Here is an 18,593-nt window from a genome sequence, read left to right as displayed (position 1 = left end):
GAAGGCGTTTGCAAACTCATAGGAAGAACAGCAATATCAACCAGCCAGACAGCCCAGAGCTCCCAGGGACCGAGCCACTACCCAAAGAGTACACATGCAGCGACTCATGGCTTCAGTCACATATGTAGCAGAGGATGGCCTTGTCAGGCACCAATGGGAGGAGAAGCCCTTGGTCCTGTGAAGGCTTAATGCCCCAGTGTAGAGGAATGCCAGGGCACGGAGGTGGGAGTGGGTAGGTGTGAGGGGAAACACCCTCATAGAAGCAGGAGGAGAGGGATGGGATAGGGGGTTTCCAGAAGGAAAACCGGGAAAGGGGATAACCTTTGAAATGTAAATAAATAAAATATCCAATAAAAGAAAAGGAAAAAGGATGTAACCTCTCACTCCAGCCCATGATGAGAATAGCTTCCTGTCAGACTTCATCATGGTACCATGCCTTTAGATTTGTCCTAAGCAATTTCAGTTTCTCTCTGTTTCCTTGAAAAAATTCTAAACAATTCCTTGTTTCATTCCCAAAGATATCTGGATTCCTGCAACTTCTATAATTCAAAACTTCTGAGATTATAGGTCGGTCTATGTGAGCAACCCTGTAGGTTTTAGATGAACATTTATACTTGACTAATAGCAGGTATACATAGTAATAAGTCTTCCATTACTAAGACAAAACGCTTGAGATCTTCATTCGCCTTGAAGAGGACAATTAGTGCTGGCTCATGATTTCATTGGCTTTAGTCCAGGGTGGCTCATCCTTGTCACATGTTGTGGTACTGCACATCATGGAGAAAACATTCACCTCATGTCAGCTGGAAGGGGAGGGCAAATAAGGAGGAGAGGAGGAGACTTGAGCTCCATTAGGACACATCCCTAGTACACTGACTACTTTCAAATAGATCCCAACTACTAAAGGTTCCAGGCCTCCCCATGGATGCGACAGTCAGGTAACCAACGTTTCTGTATAGAGGGCTTTGTGAAAGGCCCCCATGCTAACCTCATGGGTGTCACGATCTTGGCTATTTTCCTGTACCTATAGTTTTGTATTCAGGCTCCATTTTGAGCAGTAGAAGATCGTACAGAAGCACTGCACTTCAGACCTGCCTGTGAGATAGTAATGCTGCAATCTGAGGTTGCCCATTTCGTCAAAGAATTAGACATAGCATTGGTGGCAGGGAGATAGTTTGATTTTTTATAACAGCATTGGTATTAAAATATAATGTAATAATTGATATAACAGGAAGAAGCCTGTGTTGTTAAATAAAAGATTAAAGAAATGTAAGTGTGTGTGTGTGTGTGTGTGTGTGTGTGTGTGTGTGGTGTAAATAGTATAAAACTACAGAATTCAAGAAAAAATAGCAAAAATTATAGTCCTACCTTTGGGGAGTGGTTTGAAGATCAGAAGAAAGTGCATAATTGTTCAGGTGGATGTCCTGTGGCATCATATATGGTAGATTTATGGGTTAATTTCTTTGACACCTCTAGCTTCTGACAATTTACCCAAAAGCCTACTTTAAACTGTCACACAAAATTGCACCCCATCATTAAATTGAACTTTGCTTGTTAGCAGACTCAATTAAAATGAAAGGAACAGATTAAATAAGAAGGAATTTCGTGAGGAACAAAAGAAGGAAAGGGGAAAAGGAGAAAGGGGTAGAGAGGGACAACTGAAGGGAAAACAGAAGGAGGGAAAGGAGGCAGAAGAAAGACAGTGCAGCAGTAGCCATAACTTAAGCAGTTCTGAGGGAGGCTTAGGAAGTGAGGCATCTGTGCACAGAGGCCTAGTATACAGAGCTATGTAGAGCTATGTAGAGATATGTAGAGCTATATAGAGCTATGTAGAGATATGTAACATCTGCCGTACAGACAGTGATTTGGGGTTGATAGTCACTGCATTGTATCGAAGGTTTAGACTTGCATAGAACTTAATATATCTGTAACCAGTGTGCTTAAGGGTAGAGGTATGTTGTACTGTTTCCAACAGCCCAGAAAGGACACAGCTGCATTGCTGGTGTAGATGATAAAGAGTAGATCTACTGTCATTAATGCCCTGAGCAGCTCCTTCATTGATTTTTAGTACGTTTAAATATGGATAATTTAATTATATGAACTTTCAAGGCAACCTTTTTGAGGTTATTTTCAATATTTCTTTCTAAAATTAAGCATGCTCTCCAGGAAGCAGTGGATAATTTTTCTTATAAATCTATGTTATTTTAATGCTTACCGCTTTTATGTGAGGATCACTCTGCAGGATTCAGCATAAAGCAAGTGAGTGGAGAGACTGAACAATGACTGCTGACAGGTAGTCACTAAGAGCTTCTGTTTGAGGCTGTACATCACCAGGGCTTCACACGAGATCTTATGTTCTAAGCAGTTCATTGCCAGGATTTGATCAAGAGCTTATGTTCTAGTTCATGCATTACAGGGCTTCAGAGGAGAGCTTATGTTCTAGGTTCTGCATTGCCAGGGATTCGCATGAGAGCTTATGTTCTAGGTTCTACACTGCCAGGGCTTCACAGGAGAGTTTATGTTCTAAGCTTTACATTGCCATGGATTCACACATTAGCCTGAGTGGCACTTAGTAACAAGGAAAGCATATCTACAGAGATTAAGAAGTTATTACTACAGGTTGAGTTGGAAACATATGCTGTACTTAGGGGACATGTGGATAGAATGGAGGATGCTAGAAAATGACCATGAGACAAAAAACAGGGAGGGTTTACGCGAACAGTCTTGAGAGTGCAAGAAATTAAATTCTGTTAAGAATGAGGAAAGAGAGCTATGGTGGGCCTGAAGGCACCAGCAGGGAAAGTGGGGTAGCGGGTGGGAGGCATTCTATCTGAATTGAAACTTACACAAACCACCCCTGTGCTATATGTACACAGCATGTGCACTGTATGAGATGTTATGAACAGTTGTAAGAAGTTAGCAGTAGACTCTGAGCCTTTAGCTTTGGTTCAATAAATAATTGAACAATCAAACAAATTTTATTTTAACACATATATAGTATTAGATTTGAACTCTACCTTTTAAAACTGAGTTTTAAAAATTACAAATAAGCAAACAAACAGTTGAACAAAAATGAAGAGAGTGCGATCTGGGATTGAAGACTGAAGCTCGTCTCCTATCTCCATCCTTGCTAACCACATTACAAGGACGATGATTCACTGTGTGATCCAGCTCCAGAGCATACTGACACATTAAAGTCTTGCAACTATTCTTATTCTTCAAAATTGTGTTTTTCCATATTTGAACTTCAATGAGTGTCTTACCACACTAAAACTACACATAGATTCACCTTAGAAAATTATATAAACTTATAGATTCCCAGCTCCTGAACTCATCCATGATGCCATGATTATTTCTTTGGGGAAACAGTTTCTTGTCTCAAATCTATTACTCTGAAAATAGTGCCATATATATGTTCACATTTGATTAAAGATGAAGTTTTGTGTGGTGATGGACTGGGACAGAGAATAAATCACTATTTATTATGTTCAATCATCATAGCGGCCCTCTGAAATAGGAATTATCATCTGTAGCTTACAAATGAGGCTCATTAAAGTGAAGGAATTCATTTCCAGTTATAGATTACAGCAAGGGTACCACAGAGTGAGGTTGAACCTATGTTCACCCCCAACTGTATCACCCAGCACTGTACATTAGCTTTCTCCGGCTCACAGCGGAGAGCTATAACACTGAAATTGATCTATGTCAGTAAAATGTGTTGAGTCCTCAATACTTAAGATACAGAACAAAGCAGCAGCCAATAACACTTAGCATATGTCAGGAGAGACTTACAGAGTTCCCAGTGATGAGAGGCAGTAAGCATGGCTTGCTCTATGCACATCTGCTCCACGCATCACAAAATGGAACCCGGAGATGGTTCTGAAGCCCAAATGTATTACATAAGTAGCTGCCAGGATACCGTGCATCTGGCAAGGTTCTAACAATTTTCCACTTCAAAGACCATATGTCTCCTTAGTTTTCTAAGCCCTGAAAGATGTGGTTCGACATAAGCCAAATGAAAGTTACAAAGTTTATTGAAAATTCAACCAAACCTGGTTTTTTTTTCTCATTTAAATTGAGTATGTAGGTATGTTTATATGTATGTGCATGAATGTTTGTGTGTGTATGTGTGTCTGTTGTATGTATTTATGTGTATATGTATATGTTTGTGGTGTATATATGTGTGTTCGCGTATGCATGTGTACATGTGTGGTATGTATATATGTGATATTATGTATGCAAACATCATGTGTGCAAGTGTGTGTATGTGTGTGTGTGTTTGTACTCACTTATACACAATATAATCCATGTGGATGGCAGAGGATGATTTTCAGAACTTAGCTCTTTTCTTTACCATGTGATCAGAGGGGCTGAACTCAGGTGTGGGATAGGCATCTGTCCCTCTTCAGCCATCTCACTGGCCTAAATTTTCATTTTATAGATAAGTGAACAATTCGTCACCATGCAGACTAAGTTGTGGTGTGTGCTGCTGACCCTGGGTTACTATTTAGAAGCCACCCCCTTCCCCTAGTTAAGTGCAATGTGCTGCCTAAGAGGAACTTAAAGGGGGCTGTGTGCCTCTGACCTCATACTGCCAGGACCCTCCCAGGATGCCCTGCTACAACACTTTCCAGCTACAGTCTAGTGGCTGCTTCTAAAGCTATCTTCCGTTCCATTTCTCTGCATCTCTTCTCTTTGTGGATGTAATTAATGCACAGTTAGCAGTTCAGGAGATACGATGCAGTGCTGAATTGAAGGAGAACAGCAGAAAAGCACCGTGGAAGCTGAGAGGACCTTGCCTTGGCTGTAACTCCTTGCACATCATACACTGTCACAGATGGTATCGCATACACACCTTGATGTTGAGGTGTTGAGTAAGATTTGTTTTTGAAACGTAGAGTTTATCTTCTTTTTTAACATCATTCATGACCCACATTCTCGTTGTGCTTATGTCTGTGTTTATACATAAGTGCATATTTGTGTGGCACTTAAAAATCTGTTCTTCTAAATCAGTTGCCAAGCAACTTGTATCTATTAACCCGGAAGAGCATCTGAGGACACAGCCAGTCACACACAAGGTGCAGAGTTCCTATGCAATGCAGATGTTGCTGTCTAATGCTCAGCTCACTGCTCAGCTCAGCAGGAGCTGTAGGATGAAATGCCCCCGCTTTGATTCAAACAAGCCATATGAATACAGAATTAATGTCTTTAATGTATTTTTATTTACAAGTAAGTCAGGGAAGAAAAGGTATTTTAACTTTTATCTTGTACATTCTATATATGTCCCACAATGTCTTATGATAATGAAATCTTTATATGTTACCATTTTGAAACTTTCTTCACTAATTGTAATGAAGGAACTTTATTTAATTCTGAAAAATTATGCTAAGTTAAATTTAAACTCAAAAATTAGCTTTTCAAAATCATACCCGTTTACACAGACACAGACATGTACACACACATCAAAGCAACTAACACAGGACCTGTCTGTGGCCTGCTGCTCACAGGAATTATTCTTTCAAGTGAGTGACTCCATATCATGTAAGCGTATAAGCTCTGGAGAGAAGTAAACCACTTGCTTTGAAGTGTGTGTGTGTGTGTGTGTGTGTGTGTGTGTGTGTGTGTGTGTGTGTCTGTGTGTGTGTGTGTGTCTCTGTGTATGTGTGTTTGTGGTGTTTAAGTTATACCTTCAGTAAGCAAAATAGTCCATACTGTCCTATTTGTTTTTTGGGAAACAGTTTTGTGTATAATGAGTGCTCTAGTGTGTGATGATTTGTACTTAAATCAGGCACTGGTGACCAACACTTCAGACACAGGCACATCTCTGTGAGTTTGAAGCTGGCCTGGTCTAGGACAGCCAAGGATACACAAGAAACTCTGTCTGAATAAAAAAAGAAAGAAAAGAAAAATAATAATGTGTTCCCCTGTGTAATAATGACACCCCTATATAATAATGGCATGCCCCCCTGTGTAACAGTGACATTCTCTTGTGTGTGATAATGGCATGCTTCCCACATAATAATGACCTGTCCCCGTGTAATATGACATGCTCCCCTGTGTAATAATGGTGTTCTCCCACAAGTAATAATAACATTCTTCCCTGTATAAAAATGACATGCTCCCCTGTGTAATAATTGTATACCCTGCAGTGTAATAGTGATGTACTCTCCTGTAAGGGTGCGCTCCCCTGTGTAGTGATGTGCTCCCCTGTGTAGTGATGTGCTCCCCTGTGTAGTGATGTGCTCCCCTGTGTAGTGATGTGCTCCCCTGTGTAGTGATGTGCTCCTCTGTGTAGTGATGTGCTCCCCTGTGGTTACATGAACGCTACACATAAGGACTAAATCTGAAGAAATACAGTGGATTTTCCCCAGTGAAGGTTAGATGTGGTGAATGTGGACATATTGAGCTTGTTTTTCTTTCTTGTTTAAATGCTCACAGCGTACCCACACTGGGTACAGAAACTGAATGACACCCAGCTGGACAGTGGGAGTCCTCTGCAGTGGGAATGCAAGGCTACCGGAAAGCCCAGGCCCACATACCGCTGGCTGAAGAATGGAGCACCCCTCCTGCCACAGGTATGTGGAAAGCTCAGAACTTCTGCCTAGCAATCTAAGTACCATGGTGTGCTCATTAGGGTTTGTAGAGATAATCTATCATACACTGTGTGGAACTATCACCTGATGGCCTATTAGCTGAGGCAGGATTCAAAGGTGGGATATCTGGCAGAGAAAGGAGAATTCTAGGAGTTGGGAGGGAGATTCACTCTAGACTCTGAAAAGTCAGCCAAAATTAGGAGAGGTAACTAGACGTGGGCCAGCTGTAGACTGGAATAAACAGATTATATAAATTATCATCTAGTCAGGGAACAAGCCCAAGCTTATGGCCTAAGCATTTATTCATAAATAATTAAGCCTTAGAGTTGTTATTCTGGGAACAAAGAGGCTAGCGAGAAAAGTTCATGTCTACAATGGTTATTATTTCTGAGATAAAAATATCATGGGCAAAAGTAACCATATAACAGTTCATCGTCAGCAGAAACTCAAGCAGGGATGGAACCTAAAGGCAGGAGCTGATGTAGAGGCCCTGAAGGGGTGCTGCTTTCCGGCTTCCTCACCCTGCTTTTTAATAGAACTCAGGGCCACCAGCCCAGGTGTGGAAGCAATGACAATGGGCTGGGCCCTCACATCAATCCCTGATTAAGAAAATGCCTAACAGGCTTGCCTACAATTATGAAAGGATTTTCTCTGGGGAAGTTCCCTCCTTTCTGATGACTCAGTTATGTGTCAAGTTAGCATCAAACTAGGCAGTGTACATAGCATGTAGCACAAAATGGCCCTCTTTTGCTGTCTCATATGTGTATGTATAAATACATATGTAATATATAAAAATCTTTTATTATTTTAATTATCTGATTACTTTTAGAGTAATTATATTACACTGAAGTTATTAAAAGCCTATAAATCCATAGACAAATAGCACCAGTCATCACAGACCTGCTGTCATTTCTTGCTGACCCTTAGATATTTTAACTCATTGCGCATGTGAGAAAACTGATCTAGAGCACAAGATTACTTGAGTTCGTGTTTCTATAGGAAAAAAAAAACTAGAATAAAATTGTAGTGTCCTGGGAAGGGTCTTTCCACGATGTTCAAACTTAACAAATGTCTTTTCAATAAATCAATTGTATACCTTTAAAACCACTTCCTGTATGACAGATTTTCATTGATTACTTTTTAATTGCATAATAAGAAAGTTAATTTTAATAGCTCTCTTTCTTAACTGTGGCCTTCACAGGAAGGTGGTCAGAGGAGAAATAGATCACTGTTTATAACAGGAAAAGAAGGACTCTGCAGACAGTTTTAAGAGTGTAAAGTCATGTCCAGTCAGGGCGGGTGTACCGTGCTTACTCATGTACCATTTACCTCCCAGGGTTTCAATTCCTTTATTGTTAAAGTCACGCCTTTCCAAAGTTCCAAGTTCTGACATTGTCTTGTTCTGAAGCCAGTTCATCCTAAAGAAACTGCAATTAACCAAAAGACAGCAGCTACATACAAAGCCATGAAAGCAAACTTGGGTTCAGTTTGCAAGCTCTTCCTCTCTGACCTTCTCAGGGATTTCCCCCCCAGGAGTTGGGGTCATATACTGATGGTCAAATATTTTATTCCCAACATCCAAGTCACATGAATACCTCACACAGATATAGTCTTTGAGAGTGGATTTATTTTGAAGATGGTGTCAAATTACCTGGTATCTATATTAATCATGGAATCCGGGTTCATGAAGATGTTAAAACCTAAGAAGGCCCTTGCTTTATTTTTAAACGTTGAATAATAAAATTTGTTTTTGAGATGTACTTTTCTCACTTTATTCATGTCTGATTGTCTTTTATAAAAAATTTCCACATAATATTAAAATGTATATATCCCAGCTAATAATTGTGTATATATTTTAACTACTCAATAGTTGTTGCTGACATTGGTGATCTGTGTTAGTTTGTTGAGAAATAAGAGAAGAGTCACACCTCTGGCCAGATGGACACAGGGATCATTGCCGTGCGCTTGGCTGTAACTTACGTCTATTACACTTCACACTCTAGATTGTGCAGACTGGGCCTACTTTCTCCTTCTGCTTCATTAAAGGACTGCCTACTAACCCCGTCTTTGTTGATTTTCTGTTGGATTCAACTAAAACAAAGCTGTCTCAATTCAAGAAATGAAAATACTAAGCAATACATCATAATTGATTTCCAAAAGGCCATTGAAAATCGTAATTGATCTCTAAAAGGCAAAATATGTATTAAATAATTAACTTACAAAATAATGTTAACTAGGTTAACTAGAGACCCTCTTTGTGTGGTCTCTGGGATTTTAAGTGGATGGTTCGCTTGAGCTGTTTACTTTCTAGTTCTCATTTCTCTTTATGCCATTACAGAGCAGAGTGGACACAGCTAATGGAGTATTGGCGATCCATAGTGTAAATCAATCAGATGCTGGGATGTATCAGTGTTTGGCTGAGAATAAATATGGAGCTATTTATGCGAGCGCCGAGCTGAAGATTTTAGGTATGCAGTTTTTTGGCAAAGAAAGAAGAAAGAAGTTTGGCTTTCTTCTCTTCCCTTATTCCAACTATACTGAAGTTTTATGATGTGATTCTAAAACCCATTTTAGAGCTTGAAAGACGCACTATATCATGTTGATATTCCTTCTGCAATTTTTCCCACCGTGCTTATGTGTATGAGTTTCGTCTTCGTCTTAAATGGCTGATACAATATGTCTTTGCTATGGCAGAGAATAAACTCATGCAAGAGAATTCACTAATTTTCACAGGAGAAAGCCCCAGGTTGTGTATGGAGCTGTTCTTGTTTCCATTCAATTGCTGTGTTTAAGCACCCTACCCACAGCAGCTTAAGGGAGCAAAGTTTATTTGTTTTACACTTCCAGGTCACAGTCCATCACGGAAGAAACTCAAGCAAGAACTTGAAGCAGAAGCTATGGAACCACAATGCTTCCTAGTAGCTCAATCAGGCTCCTGCTTAGTTAGCTTTCTTAAACAGTGCAGAAGCATCAGCCTGGGAATGGTGATAATCAAAACAACCCCACCCCCACCCTCAACCCCCACCCCCACCCCCCACCCTCATGCACGGCCCAAGGCTTTCTGAGCAATTTCTCATCCAAGGTTTTCTTCTTTGGGAACTCTAGGCTGATTCAAGTTGACAAAGCTAAAAAGGACTGGGTTCCTTTATTTGGCCAGTTTGGCCCGGCCCCATAGAAATGTTAATGTTTGCCTAAGTAGTTCTAATTACTATTGTGTAATTGACATTTCAAAAGGAAACACCAAGGTGAAAGCTTCGCCTGGGAGAGCTTTGCCTTTCTGGGGCCAAGAGAGCAGGCATTAAAAGCTCCACCTTTGCTAAGATCTGAGGTTGGACTCCAGCTGAATACTGCAGGAAAGATTTCACCCAGAAGTCCCAGAGTAATACTGAGCTTGCCGGGATACCTGCTCTATATACCTAGATGGGTCCCTAAGTGTTGTTCAGGGATGACTGCAGTACAAAGAGAGACACTGAAGTGGTCTTGACAATGATCTCACAATGTGTTTTAGAGCCTTACAGGTGCTTTCTATTTCTGTAAACAACATTTACAGAAAAAAAAGAGAAACAAACAAAAAACAAACAAACAAACAAACAAAAAAAAAAACAACCGCATGGTCTCTGAGACAAGGAAAGGAGCCATTTACATATAAAGTAAATGTATACCATAGGCACTTAGTTGCTGATATTTGCAACTGTACTTGCTCTACATTACAAAAAAATCATAGTTAATAGATATGGGATGGGATTCCATCACAATTTCATCATCTTAACAATTCAGATATTAATGAACTTTCTTGTCAACACCTGTTGTTGTCTCAGAATGGACAAGTTGATTCAGTCATCAATCACCTCAGCGCTTTCCTGGAAACAATCTCAAACCCTTCTATTCAATACACATACATTCAAAACTATCTGTTAAGAGTAAATCCCAGGGGGCAACCAAAACCGTTACCTGTAATCTTCCCATACCTTTCTCTGCTCCTCTGCTCGTCCTCCATAGTTTGACAGGCCCCAATTGTAATGTGTACCTCACTTTCCTTCTGCCCTGCCCTGCATCCTATGGCTTTAACATGGGCATAAATCACTGCTGAGAGATTTGCAAAGGTTCAGCTTGCAAATCACTCACTCTCTCAGATAATGGAGACTTGTATATTTCAGAGAAAACAGAATCTTGATCTAAATGTGGTAAATCCTAATGAGTGATGATACTTAGGTGAGTAACTGAGATAGATGAAATACATTTTGAGTTTAAATTCATATAATTCCATTTCTTTAAAGATTTTTTCTTTGAAAACTGCACTCACTTCTGTATAATTCTAAAGTAATGTAAGGAGGGGCTAAATTACATTGAGAAATAAAAAAAATTCTCTCACCTAAATTCACTGCACAGAAACCCAAAATTGACTCTCCCGGCTGACCTAGCCAATGTCTAAGTGACTCCCAGTCTTTCACAGTTGACTTTGGTACTCATGAATAGAGTGTCATTTATCAAAGTATTCTTTATTTGTAAGCTCCACGTTACTTGAAACTATTAACTCATAGTGGGCAGATAATCACTAACATCTTTCTTAATCAATAAATTTTGTGGTAATGCCATATAATTTTTTGTAAGATTTTTAAGAAATGTGTGCCAGAGAGAGGAATTGAACATGTGGGTGAATGAACTCTAATTCTCGGCTTTGCCTCTGACTGAAGTTGCTTCTCTTTGCCGCAGCCTCACCACCCTCTTTTGAACTGAATCAAGTGAAGAAATCAATAATTGTCACGAAAGACCGGGAAGTGCTCATAGAATGCAAACCCCAGGGCTCTCCAAAGCCAGCCATCTCCTGGAGGAAGGGAGACAAGGCAGTGAGGGGGAACAAGAGGTGAGAACTTTATTTTGCATTTCAATCTTTTATCATCAAAATTAATTTCTTTCTGCTAGTTTGTGCAGTGATGGATTTCTCCGAGATCCCTTCGTGCATGTGTAGCAATATGCTGCAGTCTCAGTCTCCTACTAACCTGTACTCCATGATCCCTCCTCTTACTCACACACCCTGCCTTCCCCCAAATAGTTCCTCCTGCTGAGGTCAAAAGTCACATCTTGGAGGTTGCAAATGGCGCACATGAAGTATACAAGTCTTGCAGAGATCATGATAATTAAAATGTGAGTTTTTTTTCTATGTCTGATCTTAACAAGGTCTATCTCACTTTAACAACTTCTTTGCCACCCAGTGAGAATTTCGATCGTTTTGATTTTCATTTTGGCTTTGCATTATGGTGGACCACATATTGTCTGTGATCATTTTACGGTCTGTGTTTTCATTTGATGCTCATATTTAGATAATGGGAACATATTCTGCGACTTCTGCATAGTCATTTTATGATCAAATTTGTGCCATGTGATGTTTGTGCCAATGTCTGCTTTTCTCTTTTTAATCATGTGGGTGAAAATAAAATAGGATTACTTTGGTGGCAACAAGCACATGTGAAATATGCAAAAGAATATTCAGCATGATGATGTTTGTCTCTGGAAATCAAGAGGCAAAGTAAAAGGAAAATCCAGACAATGAGAATTAATCCATCCCTTTGTGCTCTATTTTCCATATGTCAAGTTCCAGGCTTTGCTGGGCATTACCCAGTGATGTTAGAGGTGCTGGGTAAGACAGGATAAAACATCTACTTTGGAAACATAATCACATATATTACTGCATAAGAATGTTTGTGTTTACCTTGTCTATAAAAATAGAGAGATTGATAAGTTCTGCATGTGCAGAGGTAAGTTCCAGTGCGCCTATGTAATTTAAGTTAGCACTGGTAGCTAACCTTACAAGTGACTTTGGATTTAATTTTTAATTTTTGAGAAATGTTTTACAAAGTAATGTCTCTGCAAGTCTAAGATATATTGATCTAAGTAGTCTCAGATGAGCCTTGTTTCATGGCTGTGTTCAGGTGGGGCAGGTGGGATTTGGTTGTTTACGTAGGATGTTCACATGGGTATGGGCAGTCAGAATGAGTTTCCTGTTTCACAGAGAAGTCTTCTGTCTTGTAGAGGCATACATGACAGACTGTTATATCGGTGTTTTCCTTTGGCTGAATCAAAAGACAGAAGCTCTTCTATTTTGACTGCGTTATTTTCCTTTCTTCTGACACAGCCTGAAACCTCCTATTCACTGCAGGTCCCAAGAGTGCTGCTCATCAGCTGTTCAGCCATAGAACACTGTGGGTTTAAAATCAGGCGGAATCAGTTTTTACCAGAGTGGAGTAACAGAACTAGGAGTTCCCTTTTGCAATAATATAAACAAAATGAACTTGGTACGTTTTAGAAATTGAAAGTCACAGTTTATGGGTTTCCCAGCTGTGTCTACCTGACTTGCCGTACACCCTAAGTACGCAGGTCATGAGGTGGGTGCTGACCTCAAGCTCAGGTACAGTATTTACTTCTGAATGTCAGTACTTCTCATCGAGATGCTGTTCAGAAAGGAGACTACGAAGCGAAATGGTTGTTTTACTTATTCAAGGAAAAACAAGATTCGACCACATTCTATCTTTCCTAGTCTACAATTTTAAAACTGCAAACTGGTTCTGTTTACAGATGAATAGTGACCTTTCCCACTCTGAGGCTGACAGATAGAGCTCCTGGGACCCCAGCTACTTACCAGAACGAGGGAGAAGCATCTCACACTAAAGTTTACCCTGGACGGTAGAGTGAGACCCTGATCAAAATAAACAACGAAACTAAAAAGGATGACTGGGAATATGACATAGTGACACACTGTGACCGTGGCACATGTAAGAAACATGTCTGGTAATATGACACAGCAATGTACAGTGCACATGGCACATGTAAGGACCATGTAGCAACATACAGTGCACATGTCTAATCCGCAGAACAAAACCAAAGTAGGCATAGAAGCAAAATAACATGATCATGGATGAACAGTGAGTTACCATACAGTCGTCACAGCTTCTGTGACTGCTTCATTCACTTAGTCCTAACATGTACAGGAGAGGTGGACTATGAGTCACAGGAAACTTTATAGTTGCTGCCTGTGTCCTCAGGCTCATCTCTGTGACATAATGGTTGGCCAGTGAGAACTGCTACTCAGTTGATTTATTTCAGCATCACTTTTAATAGCGATGGCTGCTTTTAAGCCAGGGGCACTCACAATTGCAATTCCTACGCAGGATACAAGAGTGTGAGAAAAAAGTCAGTTCCATTGCTCGTGCTTCAATGTGTGGTGTTCTATTCTAAACCTACTTCTTTTTAAAAAATACTTTTAACAATAGAAGTTGGGGAGAACGTTCAGAAGTTAAGAGCACTGGGTGCTCTTTCAGAGGACCCAAGTTGGTTTTTTAACACCCACATAGAATGGCGACTGATCCATTAACTTCAATTCCATGGTGTTTAGTGTCCTCTCCTAACTTCTGCTGGTACCAAGCATATATGTGGTACATTTACGTACACAAAGGCAAAATATTCATACACCTAAAATAAAAGCAGAGCTAAATCATCACTTCTTGTATCACTTCTATCGTCTATATAAAGTAATTGGCTATCTGTGGGGAGCTAGAAGGGGAAATAAAGGGGTGACGGAAATGACTCTGTTTGTGAAGCGCTTGCTATTAAGACCTGAGCTCAAATCTCTAACCTGGCTCCCCAGTCATCAAAGCCTGACTCTGATGTCCACCTGTGAGCCCATTGCTCTAAGAGTTTATGGCCAGAGACAAGGAGATTTCTGGAGTTCACTGGCTAGAGAGTCAAGCCTGTTAGTGAGCTCCAGAATCAGTTAAAGACCCTGTCTCAAGAAGATGGAGAACCTTAGAGATGTCGCAACAGGTAACAGCACATGCTATTAATCCTGGTAATAAAAGTAGCATCCTCATACCTCTCATGGTGGAAGAAGAAACAAGCTGTCCTCTTACCTCTTCACACACATTGTGACAAACATTCCATCACACTACAAACACAAAACAAATGAATCAATGTCAAAATCCTTTAAAATATGGAAGATATGGAAGGAAAAAAGTCTAACTTCAATCTCTGTCCCCCCACATGTACATGTGTTTGCACATTTGCACAGTTATTTGCACACAAAGGCATATGCCGCTTACCCTGATTCCCTCACCCTTGCACAGTATTAACCACGATAATTTCAAAAATATTCCCCTCCCTTCCTTCCTCCCTCTCTCTCTAACTCCCTCTCCCTCTCTACACCCCCAACACACACACACACACACACACACACACACACACACACACACACACACACACACTAGAATAGCTCTGAGTCTTAATACGTAATTTCGGAGATCTGTCGGAAGACATTTACTTAGGTTTTGTTATCACTCCTGTCCATTTTCCTCTTGAAATGAGTGCACTTGAGGAGTCCTCAGCGTGGAGACTGCATGGGGACCCTTCTCTCTGACTTGCTATCACAAGCCTGGTCTGTTCATCAAGAACCTATTGGATCCCCACTCCAGCTCGTTAGACCCATTACTTGGCCATTAGCTTTTGTTAAAATATAATCACCCAGAAATACTCTAGCCGTGCACACACATTAAATCTTCATTATTACATGTTAAGCTTTCCTACTTTCTGTGTGCAGTGTGGACTGAGGAAAGAGTACAAGGTTCTAAGAAGAGACATAGTCTGCATCTTTTGCAATGGCATCTGTCTCAATCAGTATGGACTATCATAGAAATACCATAGATGTTTAAAACTTAGTTTGAAGACTTAGAGTTTTTAAAGAATTCAAGCACAGCTTTTTATTTCTAGGCAAAGGAAGTTAGCAGTTGCAGAGATAGTAAATTATAACACAGATGAGTACTCAAGAAATTTTCAAGTAAAAAAAAACTTAAATGTTATTGTATAGAGGGGCAATATCATAGGATACATGTTCTTTTATGGGACTGAAATCAAGACCAACTTGGCCTCAGTTCTTCGTGCAGACCCCCTGCTCTCCAAAGGCACTTCATAATGGCCAACTTTTCAACTTCCTCATTTAACACGCATAGAAAATTGCACTTGAAGTACCTATTAGCTGGCTTCTTCTGGGAATACACGTTGTGTTTATTGGGCAACAACGATCAAGCTCACATACTGACTCTCAGACAAATGGGAAAATATACTCTTCATAAAAGCCCTACAGGACACTGTTCCTGCAGGGAAGCATGGTCTTCTTGCTCTTTGTGGGAAAGAAGAGGAATTCATGAGCATAATTAGGGTCCTCTTTCCACCCCTTATATCCACCTCCATGCTGTGTTTGTTAATGAACACGCTGTTGTGTTGGTTTCTCAATGACAGTGTCTTTTATATATTAAGAACATAAAACAATGCAGACCCTAGGTATCTTCTTTTTGTTCGTCATCTAGAAGTTGTACAATAAGGGTAAATGAGCATCCATTCATCAAGCGTATGTCACTTAGCCTCCTTTAAACTGAAAACCTATGCTTTTGGAGGAAATGAAATAATCAAAATGATGTAAATCATCTCAAAGAAAATGAGGGTGATATCTGACCCCTCATGAGTGGTGATCCCTCATGAGCTGCTGGCAATGTGCAGTGCGTCATCACCCAGAAATGACTCTTCTGTCACTTCCCTGAGATTAGAAGAAAAGGAGAAGACGTCTTAAACTATTATTGTAGGTTTATGGATAGACTCAGAATCAGGAAAAATTGAACTGAACAAGACTTGGCCTTCTTCAGCCACCCTTTAAAATGCTCATAACAATATAAAACCAATAATGAGTCGTGGTTGTTTTGGGACCAAAAAATGATAGACACATTCTTGACCTCTAGGTATACCATCCCTTCAAGTAGAAATAGGCAAATCTAAGAATGATCAAGAAGAGGAGTATCCTAGCAATTGGAGGCTGAGGCAGGAAGAGCAGGAGTTTGAGGCTGGTCTAGTCTACAAAGTGAGACCCTTAAAAAATAGACAGGCTAAACAAAAGAAATGATTGACAACTTGTTCAAGCTTGCAACTCTGAAAGCACATTAAAAGTCAGCAGAAGGCTCTTCCACTCCACCCTCCTCCTGACCAGTCACTGAATTCAGATAGCAGAAGCTGCCTTAAACTGTCGTTGTCAGGAAACCACTTCCAGAGGAAACAGTATGCTAGTCTGCATGTTCTGACCCTGAACAGCTTCAGATATTATGAAACTATAACCATAGAAAAGAAATGGCATAAATCCTGGGATTAAAATGATTAAGAAATAGATAGTAGTGTTGATAAACAGTGATATAAAGAAAGACTAATATAATCCATGATTTCCAGAAATATTAACCCATGGACTTCTAGCAAAAAGAAAATACAAATGGTTTCACATTGTGATCTAAAGGCCATTTCTGTGCTTACATTTTTTATTAAATAAGCACGCACAGTTTCTTAAATAAGGATACATAGTAATAGTATCATCCTTTGGGTCAAGAGCATTGGAACCAATGAATGCTCATCTCAGTCTACATGAGTTCTATCTGAGGGAAAATCAGATCAGGAGCTGTGCACCTGACTGACTGCAAGATTAGCATTGGAGGATGAGGTCTTGGGACATTGAAAAAATAATGAAAAGAATAAGCTAGAGCAGTTGCTCTTGACCAACTAGGCCACCAACACAGTAGCACAGGAGTTCAAAGCCAAAGACACATGGAACAGCACAAACAGTCACGGACTGTCGGAAATGTGCATTGATCTGAAAGGATAGGTCTAACCGAGCATAACAAATGCACTTGTGGATATATAGGAAAATCTATAATCGTTAGCGCTTCTAGAAGAAGAAGGCAGTAATGTGCTGAGTCATAGCAATGAAAGTCAAGTCAAGCACTCTGTAGGAAAAAATCAGAGATTGGGAGCCCATTCTGCATATCCACATACCATAGCACACATACCTTATGCATGATACACCTCATGTACACATATATGCCCACACACGATATGACTCCACACATATCCACCACATTCACATACATATACATATACACACATATATATACATATACATATATACATACATATACATATACATATATATATCAGTACAATTTTTCAACCCTGTTTCTGTTGAGCATTTGATGAGTGCATGGCAAAATTATGACATACCCTTCATGTATTTCAAATCATGTAAATTTGGAATAAATTTTATTTTGAGAGAAAACCCATGTACATTCATTCTTACATTTAAAAACTGGGAGTAAAAACAACTGTTCAGAGGTTGGGAATATATGAATTGGTAATAAATTTTAATCTCATTTTTATGTTTTTCCATATTTTATAAAATTTTATACTGAATAGAAGAACATTTAGGAGGCATCATAAGATTTTACTGTAGATCCTTGTTAAAAGTGTTAAAATGACTTGTTGCTAATCACATGGTTCAAATTTAAATAATATAGATTTCATCTCAACATAACAGAATGTTATTGTTAGTATTCTGTCTTCAAACTACATTGAACTTTCACTGCTGTGAAAAGTTTCACTTTTCCCTGCCTGATTTTAAACATTGTGACACTTGCTTTACTTTCTAGTTCCTTCTTTTTCCTTTGAGACACACTGATCACTCTCAGCAATAGTGCCATCTCAGAAGAAAGATTTGCCCTTCTGCTCGTGGTATCTAAGCAAATACAATAACGAGAATGCACAGGTAGGAGGAAGGTAATGGTTTACATTAACTCAGTGCCAAGGAAGAACCAACACAATAAGCCGAATCAAGGCAAACAGAAAAAGTATAAAAGCAGGTTTATTGGGGCCAATTCTCCAGTCCAAAGAATGGAACTGGAGAGCTCACCCTGGGCTAAGGCAAGGGGCTTTTGTAGATCTTAGGAGGAGGGTGACGAGGGGTCAGCTAGGAGCTGGAACTGTGCCCATATATGGTCAACAGTGGAGCACTTAAGACAGTGATTTAAGTGGCTGGCAACATCAAGGCAGGAGATGCCAGGAATGGGAAACTGGGCTTTTAGCATCCTTTCTTTATTTGGAGGCTTTCTGAGGAGGTGGTGTTGGAGAAAGGAGGAAGCAAGCAGG

The 18,593-nt window shown here is 39.9% G+C and overlaps 1 protein-coding gene and 1 long non-coding RNA gene across 7 annotated transcripts in view; one reads left to right on the top strand and one right to left on the bottom strand.

Annotated features, from left to right (window-relative positions):
- The window catches only part of LOC102548563 (uncharacterized), a 45,005-nt gene extending 41,136 nt beyond the window's left edge, over nt 1-3,869 (bottom strand). Inside the window, exons 1-3 of one of the 5 annotated variants that reach the window (XR_015627060.1) lie at nt 3,793-3,860; nt 1,369-1,424; nt 591-803 (exon numbers count right to left, since the gene is read on the bottom strand). This is a non-coding gene — a long non-coding RNA (uncharacterized LOC102548563). Of the gene's footprint in view, nt 1-590; nt 804-1,368; nt 1,425-2,215; nt 2,464-3,792 lie in introns of those variants that run through there. The other 4 variants (XR_015627059.1, XR_015627062.1, XR_015627061.1 and 1 more) reach the window with 4 other exon arrangements.
- Nucleotides 1-18,593, top strand: part of Cntn5 (contactin 5) — a 1,240,814-nt gene that overhangs the window by 945,792 nt on the left and 276,429 nt on the right. For both annotated transcript variants that reach the window (XM_087560151.1, NM_053746.2), the window contains 3 exon segments: nt 6,439-6,575; nt 8,932-9,061; nt 11,307-11,457. In XM_087560151.1, the coding sequence (XP_087416277.1) occupies nt 6,439-6,575; nt 8,932-9,061; nt 11,307-11,457 (418 nt within the window).

Source organism: Rattus norvegicus, chromosome 8 (genome assembly GCF_021556685.1).
Source record: "Rattus norvegicus strain SHRSP/BbbUtx chromosome 8, alternate assembly SHRSP_T2T, whole genome shotgun sequence".
Lineage (NCBI taxonomy): Eukaryota > Metazoa > Chordata > Mammalia > Rodentia > Muridae > Rattus > Rattus norvegicus.
This window is presented reverse-complemented; position numbering and strand designations above follow the sequence as displayed.